The 18,938-nt window shown below is 38.2% G+C and overlaps 1 protein-coding gene across 3 annotated transcripts in view; it reads left to right on the top strand.

The window, feature by feature from the left end:
• LOC131078011 (uncharacterized) overlaps positions 1-18,938 on the top strand; it is a 265,096-nt gene that overhangs the window by 6,079 nt on the left and 240,079 nt on the right. For all 3 annotated transcript variants that reach the window (XM_058015649.2, XM_058015645.2, XM_058015641.2), the window contains exon 2: positions 1,204-1,379. In XM_058015649.2, coding sequence (XP_057871632.2) covers positions 1,204-1,379 — 176 coding nt within the window. The remainder of the gene's footprint in view (positions 1-1,203; positions 1,380-18,938) is intronic.

Here is an 18,938-nt window from a genome sequence, read left to right as displayed (position 1 = left end):
AGCGCATTAAGACAACATTTGTCAAGGTAGTTTGGGGAAATATTGGGCTTTAATAGCTTGTAGAGAACTACTTGTGAATAGCTTGGAGAGAGCTACTACCTGTACAATGACTTGGTGGAGAGGCGCAATGGTCAACCTTGACCTTGTGGAGAAGGATGATCTGGAGACGCAGATGAGAAAGATGGTCTGCATGACTAGAAGGAAAAGGACAACCAAAAGGATGGGTTGGATGACTACAGAGGATGACATGGACAATTTGCAAGGTGAGAGATGACCAGACTGTGTGGATGACTTGCATAAGTGGGACTGCCTGGTCGAAATGATGCCTTGAGTGGAAGGAGTATTCATTGGGGGGAAGGTGATCTAGGGACTTGCATGTATAACGCAGCAAGATCAACTGGGCAGTACAAGGAGTCTAGATGACCTGCTTGAAACCAACCATTTTGGCCCATGCAGGGCTACAGAGGATAGTAGATTTATCTAGATTTATCTATGACAATTATAAGGAAGATATGTTTTTCTTATGTCCGATGCTAGTTGTTAGTCACTCATTTTATGTTTTGCATAATATATGTTTGAATTTTTGTAATATTGATGCGATTCATTATGGGAGTCAGTTCTTTCAATGTCGAAATCTATGATAAGGACTCCTATGCTAGTGTAATGATTCACTTGGAAGTTACTGCATAGGGTTTCTGTTCTTGTTTTTATGATACATCTGATGGTTAAAATGCATACTATTTATAGAGCTTTGCTGCTTAATAACACCAATAAAACTGTTGTAGGATTGTGATTTATATTGGTACTAGATTGTAATTTTTATTTGGGTCTTCTGCATTGTAAATAAATATAGAGATAAATTACATTGTATTGGAAGGGCATATCTTAACATTCAGAAACATTTTGAATATTTTTAATTTTGGGAGTGGAAATACCTTATTTGTGCAATTACTATTTTTATCGATAATTTATTAATTACCTAAATTTCTGGCTAATATCTTATTAATTAAAACATGAGATGTGCCCTGTTCTTTTTATTTAATGTACTATGTGACCACTTACGAACTTTTATATTGAGGCACTCTTTGATTTATATGATGTTGTTTACAAGATTATAATTTGATGTTTGGTTTTGAAGATATTCTAGTTTAGGTTTATTTGATCATCATGAAATCAATATTTGATGCTTGATTACTTCTACAGTGGGTCAGGATCCAGGACAACGGACTGCTGCGGCCATATATCTTAAAAACTATGTCCGTAATCATTGGAGTGATGGTGGCTCAGCACAATTAAATGAGCGCCTTGATTTTAGAAACCAGCTTGTGCAAGTGCTTCTTGATGCTGATGCACAGGTTGTGAGGCATTTAGCTGAAGTGGTATGTGCTGTTCAAATCCCAATGTATTATGCAACAAACATACACAGATGTGAACAGTTTACATTTGAACCCATTAGGGAATTCTTTTGTTGGAAGGCAGCTGCATGTTATCCCCTGGATTGGTGTGTTCCAGGTGGTTACCTTGATTCCACTTTTAGCAGGGATAAGATAATTACCGGCACAGTAATATAATGAACTGCGTATTGCAAGAAAACCTTATTTTAATTTGAAGCATTGAAAGTTATGGCTGCACACTTCTCTTGAGTTTTATATAGCTTCAATTTGTTACCAGAGTTGTGATTAGGTTTATGTCAGTTGCAAAACAAAGCTGTCAAATATTGAATTCAACTGTGCAAGGTTTTTTTCTTGCAACATTTTTGTAAATTTTTTTTTCTTCAGCATGTTTGGCTGTTGTGAATCATGTATTAATACAGCCTTTATTATATAGAAATTTATGTTTTATGGCTAAAATTCCAATAAAACATTCAAAAATCTTATGAAAATTATGTATTCTGGTGACAAGACATTTAGTGGCTAAAATCTTATGTGTTTTATGGAAAAAATGAAATTGATGTAGACAAAAATCTTATGAAAATTATGCATTATGGGGACAAGACATTTAATTGCTAAATTTTTATGTTGTATAGAAAAAGTGAAACTAAAGTAGACAATGTAGAAAAGAACAGCAATATTTGCACACAGAAAAAGAACAACAGTTGCAACAATATTGAATTCAATAACCCAGTTGTTTTTTTGGATAATACTAGAGGGGGTTCTGTAAGGGCTCTGCCCAAGAAAACAATAAACAAATCTTCCAACAACGTTAACAATGCATAAGATAAGGAAAAGCTAGATCCAGATTCCAAACCCATGCAGGGGAGGCAACAACTAAAATGATCAAAAGAAAACCCAACCTTGAGTCTAACAACTACGGAGACCAAAAACCTTTGAGCAGATAACCACAAAGAATGGATGAAACTTGGGATGCACACCAACCACCTACTTCACTAGCAGCACAAGCCATTTTTCAACCTTCCAGCCCAACTGTATTGGGCCACCATAACCTGTTTGAGTACCACCTCCCAATCACTACTAGAATTGCTGAGAACTTCAAAATTAATACCATGAATAACTTCAGTGTGTTTTATGAGTTGAACTGCCATGACGCTAGCCAAAGAAGGCAGAGTGCAAGCACTGGACACCCCCCTGGTTATAGGAACAGACAAATATTTAATAACCAGATGTAGGTCCTAACAGAAGGCAATGCATGCAGCTTGTTCAAAGCACCAATTTCAGGAATTATTAGCACATAAGTGCTCAAAGTTGAAGTCATAAAACTCTATACACTTCCATTTGAACTAAAATCTTCCTTACTTCCTCACTTCCTCTAAAGGGACAAATTTTTCTGATTTATAATAAAAATCTGCAACAATGAAAGCCTGTGAATGGATTGTACCATTATCTTCAATGCCATTGTTGTGCAAAACACTCCATACCAAGTTCAATGACACATTGCATTGAGGATGAAAAATCTTGCGGCGTCTATGGTCAAAAACCTTACCATGATGGAGAGGATCCCTACAACCCATTGCTCAGTGCTTGTGAGCTATATTGCCACCTGCTACAATACTAAACATGAGGAAAAGACACTAGGTGCACACCAGACGCACACAAAACAAACATGATGTGAACTGCTAACAATTGAATAAACAAATAACTGGAAAAACAACAAATGGAGGAACCCATCAAAAAAGAAAAGGTCACATGCGTTAGGCATCTCCCTAATCAATGCTCATACGCACCACCACCTAAGAGAAAGAATGGAAAAAGCATGTCTGTAACACCAATTATCATAATTGCCTTAAATATAAAGAGCCTTGTGCAATTTGGCACAAGGTAGATTTATAAGTCCCACCAACTCAAAACAATCTCGAAAGCTTTTCTTTTAATAAAATAGGTTCAAGGTCCTCCCAAGAACACACTTGATCGTTGACAAGTACCAAAAAGGGTAATTATTAATCACTGCATTGGCTAAGAAATTGACAACACTAATTCCACTAATTCCCTTCTTGATAAGACTAAAGAAAGAAGATATCCTCAGAATCCTTACATGAAGTATGCATTTCCTCTAAAAAACCTTAAGAGCTTCCAATTAGAAAAACATACTTAAACAAAGAATGACATTGGCTGTGTTGGGTATTCCATCATTCTCGTAGAATAGTTTGTTATATTTGTTAGTGACTGAGCATAGACGTGAATGTATTAGTTTAAGTATTGTTAGAACAACTTAGAATTTCTTATTCTCATGAATGCTATTTTAATGCACACGGTTGTTATATGCTTTCCTATATATTTGTAGCCTTCATGGGCATTTGAACAGGGAATTAAGAAAGTTAATTATCGGATTCTATGATGGTATCAGAGCCCTAATCGTGGGCCGTGTTAATGGAGAATATTATGATTTAATATCTTTTGAGACGTTTTCTGTGTGCTTGAAGGGGTGATGCTATTCTCACTGTCCGTAGATAGCAACAGCAAACTGGGTCATTTGTTGTGAGAGCTTGGAGGAGCGCTTACTCCGGTATCGACATTTGAAGGAGATCGAGATAGGGAGGAATGTGACGATCGGCAGATAGAATTTATGAACCAGTCAAAGCTTCCATCATTTTTGCACCCAGCCACTAAGGCTGCGGTTTCCTTTGTGCCGTGAGCATGGAGACTTTTGTGGTGGATTGATCGAGTCTCACTAGAATTTTGGCTGGTGGCACGATCTGCAATGGTGGTGTTCTGATTTGTGTTTGCTAGATTATTTTTGCTGTTTCCAGCCCACATCCACTGTGGCTAGGTGTTACGAATTTCAGGCTGCAGTTGGGATGGATAGGGTACTAGGAGCTGTAAGATCGTGTTGATCTCCTCTTTCTCTAAGACACAAGGTAGTCTTGTGTAATATCCTGCACCCAACTTGCATGGCTCATGGCGCAGATTTCATCAGACTTGCCTTGTTTTGGAGCATATCACGACGACTGTGCATGATTCAAAAGTATTCTATGCAACGTCGGATCCATCGTCTCTTCTTGGAGGATATAATATGCATTGACGTTTATCATCTTCATTGTTGAAAGCCTGTGCTTTCCACTTAATGTTATCGGCTTCCTTGGATCAAAGTGGACCCGCGGTAGAAGAATTTGGCTCATGTTCTCTTCTTCAAACTGTGCACAGGCTTGCACAATCCGGTTAATTCAGCAGGCAGAGAGTAGAAGCCATGGCTCAACCCGATAGCTCTGAAGCATCATCATGCAAAACTTCCTCCGTCTCTTGTAACCATCCTGCATATTTGGTAGGCTATTGACAGTTAGTTTGATGCGCTTATTATCAAAGAGGTGCATTGTTTCAGATCTGCTCTACCATGTTTTATTAGATAATGTTTTTTTTTTTTTCATTTTTTCAAATTGAAATGCTCTAAAAACTAGGCTCAGAGCTTCAGTATGAGCTATTGTTATGTTCCGGGATGTTCCTTTTTCAACTCAGTAAGACATTAATTTTGTTTCTCTCCTCTATCATGGATCATTGCTTTGAGTGACGAGTATAGCATCTACATAAAGCTGATACAGTGGCAGGAAGTTCTCCAATGTTCCTTCTTCCAGATTCACTATTGCTACGCGGAAACAATTATTCCGCATGGAAAACCATACTCAAAACTCAACTCGAGTTTGAGGAAGTCTGGGATGTGGTTAGTGGAACCACAATAGGACACAAGATAGTTGCTGATGAGCAAAAGAAATTTGATCAAGCCGACAGAAAGGCTAAATTGATCATCTTGTTCAGTTTGTTTGATGATGTTGTTGATGTGTATTTTGTACACTACCAAACATAGAATAAAATACCTAAAGGTACCTTATCCTCTCTTGAATAAAGTTTCCTGATTGCTGAAGATCTTGTCGAAGGATCAGTCGAGGCAACTCCAAGGTTCTTGTATGTAGGTTCTCTACTCGTGGATAAACTCTTCGCGGTATGATGTGATTTTGCTGGAATCACAAGGGGACTTACACTCAATGACCTAAACGTCTGATTTGCTGGAATCACAAGTCCTATTAACTAACTAGAAGACAAACAAATGACAAAAGATGCAGGGTTCAGGAAGTCTACTCTACTACCTAGAATGCGAGAAGATGGATGAATGACTAGGTGGAGTCCTATTGGGCTGGGTCTCACCATCAGGCTTGAACAATTCGACACCAGCTCAATGCGATCTTCTAAGGGGTGCTTCCAATATGTTCAAATTGTACACCATCGGACACTGATCACCATTCAAGATAATGCATGAACAATAGACGTGTAACGACTTAAGATTAAGCTCATTTTATTCCAGTTGACCACGCAAGGCGCACTTACCATCAGCAAGAGGCTAGTGGTTTGGACTAGACAGATTCCACACAGGTGCATTCAACAATTTTCTTCACTCAATTTAATCATCTATCATCAAAAATGAAGATTCAACAAGAGACCATGCACATTGCAAAGAAACAACATATTCCACCATATCTTCAATGAAAAGAAGTCTTTACAATTAAGGCAACAATGTCTTGCCTTCTCTTCTTAATCTACTCTAATTGCTATTCTACTATTCTGGCCTCTATTACTAACTATTAACTATTAGTTATTATTGACTAACTATTAGCCTTTACAAATGAAGAGCCAGGGCTTATATAGTGTCCACAATACAATTCAATGGCTTAGATCAATGGCCGAAATTTTACAATGAAAACCCTAATTAGGGTTTGTTACAACAAACTTAATTCTGACCAATGAAATAATTGCATTATTTGGACACATCTCTTCTCTGGAATATTCGACCAATGGATAGCCGGGGTAGGTACATCGAAGTTAGTGCCATCTCTTGATGAGTCAGGTACATTGAATCTAGACATGCTGAAGTGGACCAACCTGACTGGAGGGATGATGACTGGGACGCCACCTTGTCTGACACTTGCAACTTGGTAGATATTCAATTTGATGATGTTGAGAAGATGACTTTAATTAACTTTTCTGACACCGTCTGCTTCTTCAACGAACCCTTTCTTTAATCCTCTTTTGTCTTTGATGTGCAGGATGGATGGTGTACCTTCCCTTAAAATGCTAGGTTGGAAGAGGTTATCCCTGTCGATGCTGGACCGGAGAAGGACGTCCTTGTTGATGCCGGACTAGAGAAGGACGTCCTTGTTGATGCCGGACTGGAGAAGGTCGTCCTTGTTGATGCTGGACCGGAGAAGGTCGCCTTTTAACTGCAAGACAAACAAAAAGATGATTAAGGACACATAATAAATTCATTTCAACATAGCATTTTATACCTTAACTCATCAACAAAAAGACATCAAAATTAAGTTTGTTCAAGAGTCTTTCCAGGGACAGGCCCTATAAGAATTTCGCCCTGGACCCTCTGGAAGGGTCAGGAGCGAAATTCCAACTTTAGCTCAAAATTCACATTTTTTGAAGGTCAAACATCTTTCCAAGGCATTCCAAATAGCTTTTCTCACCCTAGTCCAGGCCTGACTTAGCACAAAATTTGGAGAAAAGGACGGTTTTAGTGTTTTTCGCTCTGGACCCTTTGGAAGGGTCATGCGTGATTTTCAAGTTTTGAGCATGTTCCTCCATCTTTTCAACTTCAATTCACCTCCAAGACTAAGGACACATTGCCTCACTCTTGTCTAGGCTATAGAAATCAAATTTTAACTTGTCTTGCAAAGAAAGTAGGTGATCTTAGGGTTTTCACTTTGGACCCTTTGGAAGGGTCAGGAGCAAATTTCTTCCCCTAGCCTAAAATCATCATTTTTGAAGACAAAAATCCATTCAAGGGCAATCTCAAGGACCTCTACCATCTTTGTCTAGGCCTGGCTTGGCATAAATATGAGAGGAATAGATGGATTTTAGAATTTTGCTCTGGACCCTTTGGAAGGGTCAGGAGCGAAAATCTCATTCTAGGCTAGATTACTCACTCTTCAAACTTCAAACCACTTCAAGAAGCAAACTTAGATCATTTTCCACCTGAGGAAGAAGGTTTCAAGGTCAAACAAGGTAGCAAATGAAGTTTATGATGAATTTCGCTCTGGACCCTTTGGAAGGGTCAGGAGCGAAATTCTCCTTTAGGCCAAAATCTTGTTTTTCAAAATCAATCAAACTCCCTCTCAAGGCAAAAACATACCCATTCATCTCCCATCAAGCCAACGCCTAGCCAAAATAAGGAGGAAAACAAGAGTTATAAAGATTTTCGTTCTGGACCCTTTTGAAGGGTCAGGAGTGAATTTCCTATTTTGAGCTTGTTTTGGCTACTCCATTACCTCAATCCAATATTCAAAGGCAAGAACACATCAAAGTCCACCTAACCATGCCATAAAACTCAAGCATTTGACCATCTCCAAGAAGAAAATATGAGTTTCCAAGAATTTCGCTCTGGACCCTTTGGAAGGGTCAGGAGCGATTTTCAAGTTTTGAGCATGTTCCTCCATCCTTTCAACTTCAATTCACCTCCAAGGCTAAGGACACATTGCCTCACTTCAATCTAGGCCATAAAAATCAAAATTTTAACTTGTCTTGCAAAGAAAGTAGGTGATCCTAGGATTTTTGCTCTGGACCCTTTGGAAGGGTCAGGAGCGAAAATCACTTTTTGGCTCAATTCCCTCAATCTTGATAATAATTGGCAATTTGGAGTCATTCCTAAGGCCTTCTTTAATCATGATCCACACTAGATTTGGCATGAAACTAAGGGAAAAGATAGGTTTTGCACATTTTTGCCCTGGACCCTCTGGAAGGGTCAGGAGCGAATTTCCCTTTTTAGACCAAAATCATCATTCTTTCAAACCCAATCTTTATTGCAAGGTAAAATCTCATCTTTCTTTGCCCTAGGAACAAGGTTTTAAGCTCAAGCAAGGTTAAAAATATAGGCTTGTAAGGAATTTCGCTCTGGACCCTTTGGAAGGGTCAGGAGCGAAATTTCCTTCCTTGGCTAAAACACTCATTCCTTAACTCCTTCAAACGTCCTTAAAGATTTCAATATGCCCATTTTCTCTTTCAACATGCCTTGGACATCAAAATTGGGTCAAACAAGGAAGGAAATGCATCTTAGGTAGATTTTCGCTCTGGACCCTTTGGAAGGGTCAGGAGCAAAATTCTCTTTTGGGCTAAAATCTTGATCTTCCAAATCATCCCACTCCCTCTCAAGGCAAGAACATACTAATTCCTCCTTCATCATGCCAACGCCTAGCCAAAATAAGGAAGAAAACAAGAGTTATAAGGATTTTCGCTCTGGACCCTTTGGAAGGGTCAGGAGCGAAAATCATGTTTTTGACCTTGATTCTTGATTTTTCAAACTCTAATCTTCCTTGGGGGGCAAACATAGATCTTTCTTCATGCATCTCCACCTTGGTCCTGACTCTTGCTAAAGGAAAAAATGAGTGTTTCAATAATTTCGCTCTGGACCCTTTGGAAGGGTCAGGAGCGAAATTCTCATTCGTGGCTAAAATCTTCACTTCATCCACCTTCACTCACCTCCTAAAGTTAGAACATGTCAAGACACCCCCAAACATGCCCAAGGAACTATGAAATTGGTCTTGACAAGTGATAAATTGAGGTGCACAAAGATTTTCGCTCTGGACCCTTTGGAAGGGTTAGGAGTGAAATTCCTAATCTTGGCCAAGATCTTGACTTCATTTTCACATTTCTTCATTCAAACAAGTGTTTTTGCCTTCATTCAAGCCTAGGAATGCATTAGCTCTAGGTTTTGGTCAAAGTAGAATGTCATATGGAGAATTTCTCTCTGGACCCTTTGGAAGGGTCAGGAGTGAAATTCGCTTTGGACCCTTTGGAAGGGTCTGGAGTGAAATTTGACTTTTTGAACTCTCCGTCAGGATCATTTTATGGAATATAACATTTAAGTATAAGAAAGATTCTTGTACTTTAAGTTATATTCCATATATACTTTCAGGATGTTTGAGAGTGGTTTCGGACCTCTAGGAGTTATATTTCAAAATCTAGTTTTTGGAGGATTCTTCAGTTTTCCAGACTTAGTCAAATTTCAGGATCAGGACATTCCAGACTTAGCCAAATTTTAGGATCAGGACATTCCAGACTTAGCCAAACTTCAGGGCATTTGAAGATCAGGATGACATTTCAGACTTCATCACTCACCAACTCGACCTAGCTCGGACCTTCAAGAATGATACCCACTCACAAAGCAGGACACAATTAGCAACGAGAGCAAAACCAAGCCCTAAGGAAGACTCTCAAAGAAACCCTAATTCTGGGGCCCTATGGACTCACCCTGGCTCAAGCAAAGCCTGCAATCCAACGATCCCCTCGATAGCACTCATCCTGCAAAGGCTAACAAACAAAACCCTAAAAGACCTAGAAAACAAACCCTAGAAAGCAAAAAGCAGGGGTCCCCATTTGCAATGGGGCGATGTGTGAATATGTCACAACAGATGTCCAACCCTTTATCCACAACTCGTCCACAACCAAAGATGCATGGGACAAGCTAAAGACGGTGTATGAGGCAAAGAATCAGATTTAGATCTTGAATTTGTTGAGTTAGTTTCATAGCTTGAAGATGAAAAGTGGACAACAATTAGAATCCTTTCTCAAAAGGATTGCAGAATTGAGAGCTTCCTTACAAGTATTGGGAGAAAAGACAAAGAATGCATTTTTGGTGCCTATTTTTCTACGGGCACTACCATCGAGAGACAAGGTCTTTGTGACAATGTTGAATGTCACTGAGACGACTCCCACATTCGAGAAGCTAGTTAATATTCTCTAGAAAGAAGAATCTATTAGCTAGAAACATGATCAGGACGATCATGCCATGACTACATGTCATAAAGGCAAGAAGCCGATGCAACAGTTTAGTAAACCTCTCAAATCGGGAAATTCATGCAAGCCTTAGAAGCAGTGTCCAATTTGTGGTAGAGTTGGACATGATGTGAAGAATTGTTGGTACAACTCCTTCAACAAAGGCTTATCCAACAAACCACATCCAAAGAAGCCCTTTCAAAGCGGCAAACCGCAATGGGAGCAGAAGAACAAACAGAAGCAACAAAGCAATGTTGCTGAAGTAGATGATTCTCTAGACGAGGAATACGTGCTATCAGCCCACACTTCAGAAGATGGTTCACAGCCCACCTCTATATGGTATGTGGACTCAGGTGCTACAAAGCACATGACTGAACAGAAGGAATGGTTTCACACATTGAAACACCATCATGGTATAGTAACTCTTGGAGATGATACCACCTATGACATCAAAGGTATTGGTGACATCTCTTTGAAGTTTGGCATTACTCGTTTGGAATATCACTTGCAGTTATTAGACTGAACATACAAGGAATATTCACAAACAGTTGGCTGTCAACCTGCGTGTTATGCGGATTTTATAACTTTGCATGTTATTCTGTATGGCTGTCACAGATTTGCAGACTTGTTTTGGAGGTATCAACCACAAGTTCTTATCAATGAGTGGCTTATAAACAACTTCCTAATGATAGCATAATCCCCTAGGATGAATGTGCAACTAGTTTATAATGTTATTACACCAATTTTGGATGCAAATCATACACCTACAGCTGACTATAATTTCATCAAACGATTGGCATGAAACCTTGGACAATATACAAATAAGATGCAACCTTATTACTCCTTTTATTAATGAGACAATGGGTCAAATGAGTCCTTACAATAGCCAAACTAGTGACCAAACACTTAGCAATTATTAATGATTTTTCTCAGTAAATCTGAAGATACATATCAGCCATTGACACATGCATATAATTGATCATTACAAGGAAATATGGTGCTTGAGAGAACCTGGTTTGAATCGCCTTGCCTTGGAGCTAAAGAAGCAAGCAATATTGTGTTGATTGGAGCCTCCACCATGCCAAATCAACCTATCTCCCAAAATCGCCCCTGCTGCTGATCTGCAGATGATCAATAATTAATTGGCAGCAATTGTTCACTTTTCAATCACCAAACTTCATTGTCATCCTTCCTAAATTATAGTGCCCACATCCAATGGTTGATATGATGTCTAAATTAAGCAATATAGGGAAAATCGTGGGCAAAGGTGGACTGGTTCGAACTATTCTCAGATCTGATTCAACTACTGAATCTTCTTATTTCTTCTCCACATTTGCTCTTAAGGGGATCGCCTTATGTCTCCAATGCCAACGCTGACCTCCAGTGAAAGTTATGATGCTTCAACGAGGAGATAAGAGCAAAGTCGTGGGTTTGAAGGATGGAACTCAAATTGCCTCAGACCTGCTATACCATTAATTATCTCCCAATTCCACCTTCAATTAGTCCTCTAGTGAAATCGCCTATCTTTTCCAATGAAAATCGATACACCAATATGACAAATATGGATGGACTGAAAATACCACAAAGATGTCTATCATGAGATTCACATGAACTCAATAAGCACAATGTGAAGGACTGAGATTATCCCCCACTCTCAGCTGCAACTCTTCGGAGGATCTCTCACCACCTCAGTTATGCAAATCATAGGGAGTTTTCGTTCCCAAATTATTAAGTCTGCAAAAACCCTTGGCTCCACAAGTCTAGACAAGAGAAGATATCAAACAACCAATGATGAACAATGAACCAACCCCTTCTATTTATTCTTTTCTCCTCCAATCGATTGGTTCCTTCTAGAAGATTCTTCTCTAACCACCTGATATTATCTTATTACACTATTATTTTATTACACTTTAATTAATTAATTGCACATTAAAATATTATTACATTATAATTAAAGTGCACACGTGACATCATACGTGTAATCTCCTTATCTCACCATAGAATCAAGTAGACACAAAATGTGAAGCCACAAATATCTGCCAAATTGACCCCCTAAACAATCTCCTTGGCCTACGAGGGTCAAATGATAGGCCAACCTTGTGAATGTCTGCGAACTAAGGAGAAGGGGACATTACATCGTTGCAAGATTACTAATGTTCTGTACGTGCCAGGACTTACCAAAAATCTTCTTTTTGTTAAATCAGTTTCTTGATCATAATCTTAGGATTGAATTTGATTCAACTAAGGATAAAAAGGTTTGTCTTATCAAAGATAAGTCTAAAAATGCAAAGATTGCTGCTAGTGCTACTGAGGTTGGTAGAATATTTAAGCTTGATACAATTGCTAATAATCAAGCCTTGGTAACTAAGGACAATGATCTTTCATTGCTTTGGCATCATAGATTCGGTCACTTAAGCTCTAGTTATTTGCTCAAACTTTGTAAGAATAACATGGTCAAAGGGCTTCCTTCACTTGAGAAGTCGAGTGCTGTTTGTTCTAGCTGTCTTGTTGGAAAATAACACACACCCTTCTATCCTAGTGAGCATCGCGCAAGTCAACCTTTGTAGCTGGTGCATACCGATCCGTGTGGCCCTATGCCACCTAGTCACAATGGATACATGTACTTTCAGTTTTTTGTTGATGATCGTACAAGGAAAATGTGTGTATATTGTTTGCAGCATAAAGATGAGGCCTTCTCCTACTTCAAAGAGTTTCGTACTCTTGTGGAGAAAAATATGAATCATCGTATTCGTGTCCTTCACTTAGATTGAGGGGGGGAATACACCAGCACTAAATTCTCCACATATTTGAAGGAAAATGGCATTCAACGTCAACTGACTGCAGCATACACACCTCAGCAAAATGGTGTTGCAAAATGGAGAAATCACATCATTGTGGAGAAGATCAGAAGTACGTTGAAAGATTCTCAACTAAAGCATGCATATTGTGCTGAAGCTGTTCACACAACACTATATCTTTTGAATCGTGCACCAACCAAAGCCCTTGATGGCATCACTCCAGAAGAAGCGTGGATAGGGGTGAAGCTTTCTATCTCACATCTTCGTGTGTTTGGATGCACTTCCTATATGCACATTCCTAAGTAGAAAAGAGAGAAGCTTGATGAAAAATCCATGAAATGTATTCTTCTTGGTTATGGTAGTGAATCTAAGGCATATCATCTTATGGATCTTGACACAAAGAAAATGTACATTAGTAGGGATATAATTTTTGATGAGAAGAATGAGTCAAGTTCTCCTCCCACTTCATCACCTGCTACTGATAGTGCTTCTATGGTCAACATGGATGTTAAAAATAAGGGGAACGTTGATAATCAATCAACACCCACTAATGTCACAAAACCTTTACCAAAATGGTATACTAGTACCATTCGAGATGCTAAGTTGGATGGAGTCTTAGACACTTCAACCTCAAGTCCGAGGACTCGCAGCATGACTCGTAATGAGGTGAAATTTGCACTAATGACTTTAGTTGTTGAAAATTTGAGCCATCTAATGTTCAGGAAGCACTAGAATCAAAGCCTTGGAAAGAGGCTATGGAGTCAGAGTATCAATCTCTGATGAAAAACAACACATGGGAGCTTGTTGAAATATCACCTGGTAAGAAAGCAATTGGATGTAAATGGATTTTCAAAACAAAGTATAAAGTAGATGGTAGTATAGATAAACATAAGGCTAGACTCGTAGCCAAGGGTTATGCCCAGAAAGAAGGTATAGACTATGAAGAAACATTTGCTACCGCTGCAAGATAAAAACCATTAGAATGATTTTTGCTTTAGCTGCCCAATTTGGTTGGAAATTATACCAAATGGATGTAAAAGTGCTTTTCTTAATGGAGACCTTAAGGAAGAGGTCTATATGACCCAATTGGAGGGATATGTTGCACCTGGTAAAGAAGAAAAGGTGTGCAAATTAATCAAGTCCCTATATGGTCTCAAATAGGCTCCTAGAGCTTGGTATATCAAAATTGATGAGCATTTGCTAAAACATGGTTTCACTAGGCATCCATATGATCCTAATCTCTACCTCAAGGATCAAGGGGGGGATATTGTAATAATTAATGTGTATGTTGATGACTTAGTTATCATAGGCAGCTCAAAAGAAATGGTTGAGGCAACCAAAAATGATCTCAAGAAGGCTTTTGATATGACAGGGCTTGGAGATATGGCAAAGAAATCACCATATCTTTGTATCTCAAAGAAAATATGGCAAAACATTGCTTGAGAAATTCAGAATGATGGATTCCAAACCCATGTCTACACCTATGGAATAAGTTTGCAGCTATCTACATTTGAGACATCTCCTCAGGTGAATGCAACACTTTATCGACAAATGATTGGAGGTTTGATTTACTTGACTTATACCATACCAGATATTAGTTTTGCTGTTAATTATCGATCAAGATTCATGCAAGAACCAAGAATGTGTCATTGGAAAGCAGCAAAACGGGTATTGAGGTGTATCTAAGGTACAATGAATCATGGTTTGGAATATAAAAAGAGTGATCAATTTTTCAAGACAAGGTACACAGGTGTAGACTATGCAGGTTCAGTTGATGACAGGAAATCCACTTTTGGATATGTATTTTTTCTTTGTTTAGGACCTATTTCTTGGGGAAGTAAGAAGCAAGCCACAGTTGCTCGTTCTTCAACAGAGCTAGAAAATTGTGTAGCAAGTGCAACAATTTGTGAAGCAGTTTGGCTACGTTGCATATTAGAAGGATTGGGGATACCACAAAATCAACCTACGGTCCTATATTGTGATAATTAGAGTGTTCTCAAGCTTGTTCGTAATCTAGTGTTTCATGAACGGACCAAGCATATTGAAGTTGGTTGTCTCTTCATACGAGAAAATGTTCAGCAGAACAACGTTCAGCTTCAATTCTGCTTTACATAGGAACAACGTGTTCGTATCTTCACCAAACCTCTTGCACGTGTGAAGTTTGAAAGTTTTCAGGATTCTCTTATTAGTACTTTAAAGCGATGATGTAGTAAGGGGGGAATGTTGGGTATTCCATCAATCTCGTAGAATAGTTTGTTACATTTGTTAGTGACTGAGCATAGACGTGAATGTATTAATTAAAGTATTGTTAGAACAACTTAGAATTTGTTATTCCCGTGAATGCTATTTTATTGCACACGGTTGTTATAAGCTTTCCTATATATTTGTAGCCTTCATGGGCATTTGAATAGGGAATTAAGAAAGTTAATTATCGGATTCTATGAGGCTGAGTCACCTTCCCATATCAAATCTTGAGAACCCACTAACCTAGCTAAGGAAAGACCTTTCGTGATAACTTCCCATTCCACAAGATTATTAGATTTAGAACCAAGAAAAAATGATCCTTAGAGAAATAGGTTCACCTCATTTTCAAGCACACTATCCCCATTGAAGCTCAAGCTACTTTAAGAAGCATATCAAAATTTAGATTGAGAAACCCTTTAGCCAAGTGCTTCCAATGAATCTCGCCTCATCACATTTCTTTGCTATTACCTCTTGAATGGGGGTTGCAAGAGAAAACTTCCTGGGTGAAAGAATTTTGGATTTTTTTGTTGACAAAGAACCAAGTAGTTTTGACAAGGGACTAATATATTCCACAATGATTGCTTCAGTCAATGTCCAACACCTTTCCTAGGGAAAGTATGCATCCTTGAAAATTTATTTGTTACATTCCAACCAAATCCCCCACAAAGTTCGAGCAAGGGCTGCTTTTCAAAGAACACTAAGCCTTTGTGTACCCTCATGCAAACAACAAAAATGGACCTTCAAAGTAGTTAGAAAGTTCCAACTCATCCCCAACTTAGAAACAAGAGTAAACCAAAACGACTACTAGTAAGGACAATCTAATAGAGGGTGATCCTTTAATCCCCTCTCCAATTTAGAAAGAACACATCAAGAAGGCCCATGAAGGCCCCTTTTAATCATGTTATAAAAAATGGGAACTTTCTTTGTATCTGCAAGCCACATGAAAGCATTGCACTTTGGTGAAGTGCAGGACACCAAATCAAATCCATTGGCTTGTTTAGCATTGGAAGAAAGTGACCTTTTCTCAAGAGATTATACCCAACTTTCACTTTGTTCTCTTGAAAAGAATTGCCAAACCTTCCAATTCTATTAGGACAAAGCTCTTGGGGAATCCAAATGTTATTTAAGATGGATAGTAGCATAACCTTTTATTCTCGAGGAAAGAAAATGGAACTAAAAGTTTTCCATTGCATAACTTGTTCACCCTTACATGAGACCAAGTCCTAATAATCATACACTTTATAACATTGAAGGCCAACCAAATATGTCTTCACCTTAGCCAAATTGGTAGTGCTACTAAGAGGAATATTACGAGACTAAGAGTCTAGTTAGAAAGTTAGAACCCCCTAAGGAACCATTACCAAGATCCCAAGTTAGTTTGGAAATTATAACATCCCTATAACTAGCCTACAAATAATAGATAGAAAATTCACTAGGAATGTCATCCTTTGAGGAGGAGGAAAAAGGATGTTGGTTCCCCAAATACTCAAAGTGGAGTAGGGAACACCAAAATTGGTTTGGCTCCAAAAAAACCTCAATGCCAACTTAGTTGTAGAAGCCAAATTTTGGATTTTGAAATCCTTAACGCTTGCACTACCTTGGAACTTGTTTCTATAGACCTTGTTCCAATGGTGAGCGAGGGTTTTTTACATTCCCAATGCCTTAGCAAAGAAAATTCCTCCAAAGGTTAGCATGTTTAACAAGCATCATCTTGGGAATAGGTAATCCATAAAACCAAAAAGAGATAAATTAATATAGCAAGAAACGGTGCTTTAATCTTGAGAAGGCTTCTCATCAATTTGAGCCATTTATCACTCCATGAGGAGAGTTTCTTTGAATACAATCCATTGTATCCTACCAAAGTTGAGAACTAGATGTCCCAAAAATTTCACAATTCTTGATTCGACTGTCAGGAGTTGTGTCTAATTTTTTTTCTTGACTTATTAATCTATTGCCTCAAAATTGCACCATAAGATAAAGTTGAAAACTTGAGGCTCAACCATTGAAGGTACTTTGAACACAAATGTATCATTGATAAATTGGAGATGTGAATAGGTGCAAACATAGGACAAATGGAGAATTGTTGGGATAAACTGAAGAATGAGATGAGAGAAGAGGCTTGATCATCTCAAGAGGAGATGCCAACATCACATTATTGAGGTACATCTAATAATAGAGAGCAGTTGTAAAGATCATTAGGATGGTAGTTAGAATAGCAAGAACAAAAGGACAAGTGTACTACCCATTACACTATTATTCTTGTATCATTTACAATATTATTCTAATATAATACGAGTATATCCTATTATCACCCCATAATGACTAAACCAGAACAACACCAAGCTTGTCCCAAAATTTGATGAAATGAATACGACCAAGTGTTCTATTCATGAAGTCAGTAGGCAGTTCTTGAGAGATGTAGGAATGAAGAGCAATATGGCCACACTCTACTAGTTGTTGAACATAGTGGTGATGAATCTCCGTGTTTTTGTTGTTGTTGCTCACACAATACATGCGATTCTAAATTAATTTTGACACCCCTTGACTATCATAGAAAATTGTGGTGGGAGAATGTTGAGGAAGTTGAAAATATGCCAAAGGTCTTTGTAGCTAAATTGCTTCATGACCAACACTTACAATTGCCTTGTACTTAGCTCTAGTGGACGGTAGAGCTATTATTTGGTGAAGCTTACTTTGCCAAGAAATTGATTCTAAAGTAAAAATGTACTCGATAGTCGACTATTAAGTATGTAGCGATCTTTCACAATCATTCTATGTATCTAGTTAAACAGTAATCTGCTATCCTTTGAAAGTGCATGCCAAAGTGAAGAGTAACTTTGACATATTCCAAAACTTGCTTGACATCAAGTTAGTTTTGTTGTTGAAGAGTGGTAGGCAGCCTTTGGCTCCAAAAGTTGGCTGATCTTAGTTAGTGGGCCCAAGCCTTTGTACATTAGATCAACTAAACAATGAGAAAGACAAGTCCCATGAGGAGTAAAAATCCAAAAAGAAACAAAAAGAATAGCAGGGATAGAAATAGAAGAAAAAAATAGGACAAGTTAAGGACAGAAATAGGTAAGAGAAGATGACCAAAAAGGAAAACACTTGTAGCTAAGATCAGCCAGTCTGTAAAGTTCAGATGCTGCTTTCCATTCCTTGGCAAGAAAGCTAGCTTGATCTTTGATTGTATTCTCCAAAGTTTCTTCATCTAGATCAGTTATGTTGGTTTTTTATGTAGAGGATTTAGCCCTTATTTTTTAGCTAGCCCTTCGTTGGTGGTAGTCCTTTTCCTCTTTTGTAACTGGCTTTGGAAGACAAAAAGACTACTGGTAGAATTCTTTATAGTATTTTTACCAAATTTCACCCTTTAGCAATATTCTCATTCAAGTCCTATATTTTTTGCAACATTATCATTGTTTGATCCTAGTTTTCCCAATTCTAGGGCATAGTAGAATTTTATTTAATCTTGTTCTAGAGTTCCTCGTCAAACGACACAATACCTATGATATCTTCATCATCAACTTTGAGTGTCGCTTGTTGTATATGCTATATACATTGTTTTGAAGGTTTTTGTGCTGCCATAAGAACCAATTGAAAGCATAATTTTTTTAGGTCTACGTTCTTGTTGAGATAATCAATTCTATCTTTTAATCCAACATAGTTTTGACAAGTAGAAGCA

The sequence above is a fragment of the Cryptomeria japonica genome, chromosome 6 (genome assembly GCF_030272615.1).
Source record: "Cryptomeria japonica chromosome 6, Sugi_1.0, whole genome shotgun sequence".
NCBI lineage: Eukaryota > Viridiplantae > Streptophyta > Pinopsida > Cupressales > Cupressaceae > Cryptomeria > Cryptomeria japonica.
The sequence above is the reverse complement of the archived record's forward strand: the minus strand, read 5'-3'. Positions and strand labels throughout refer to the sequence as shown.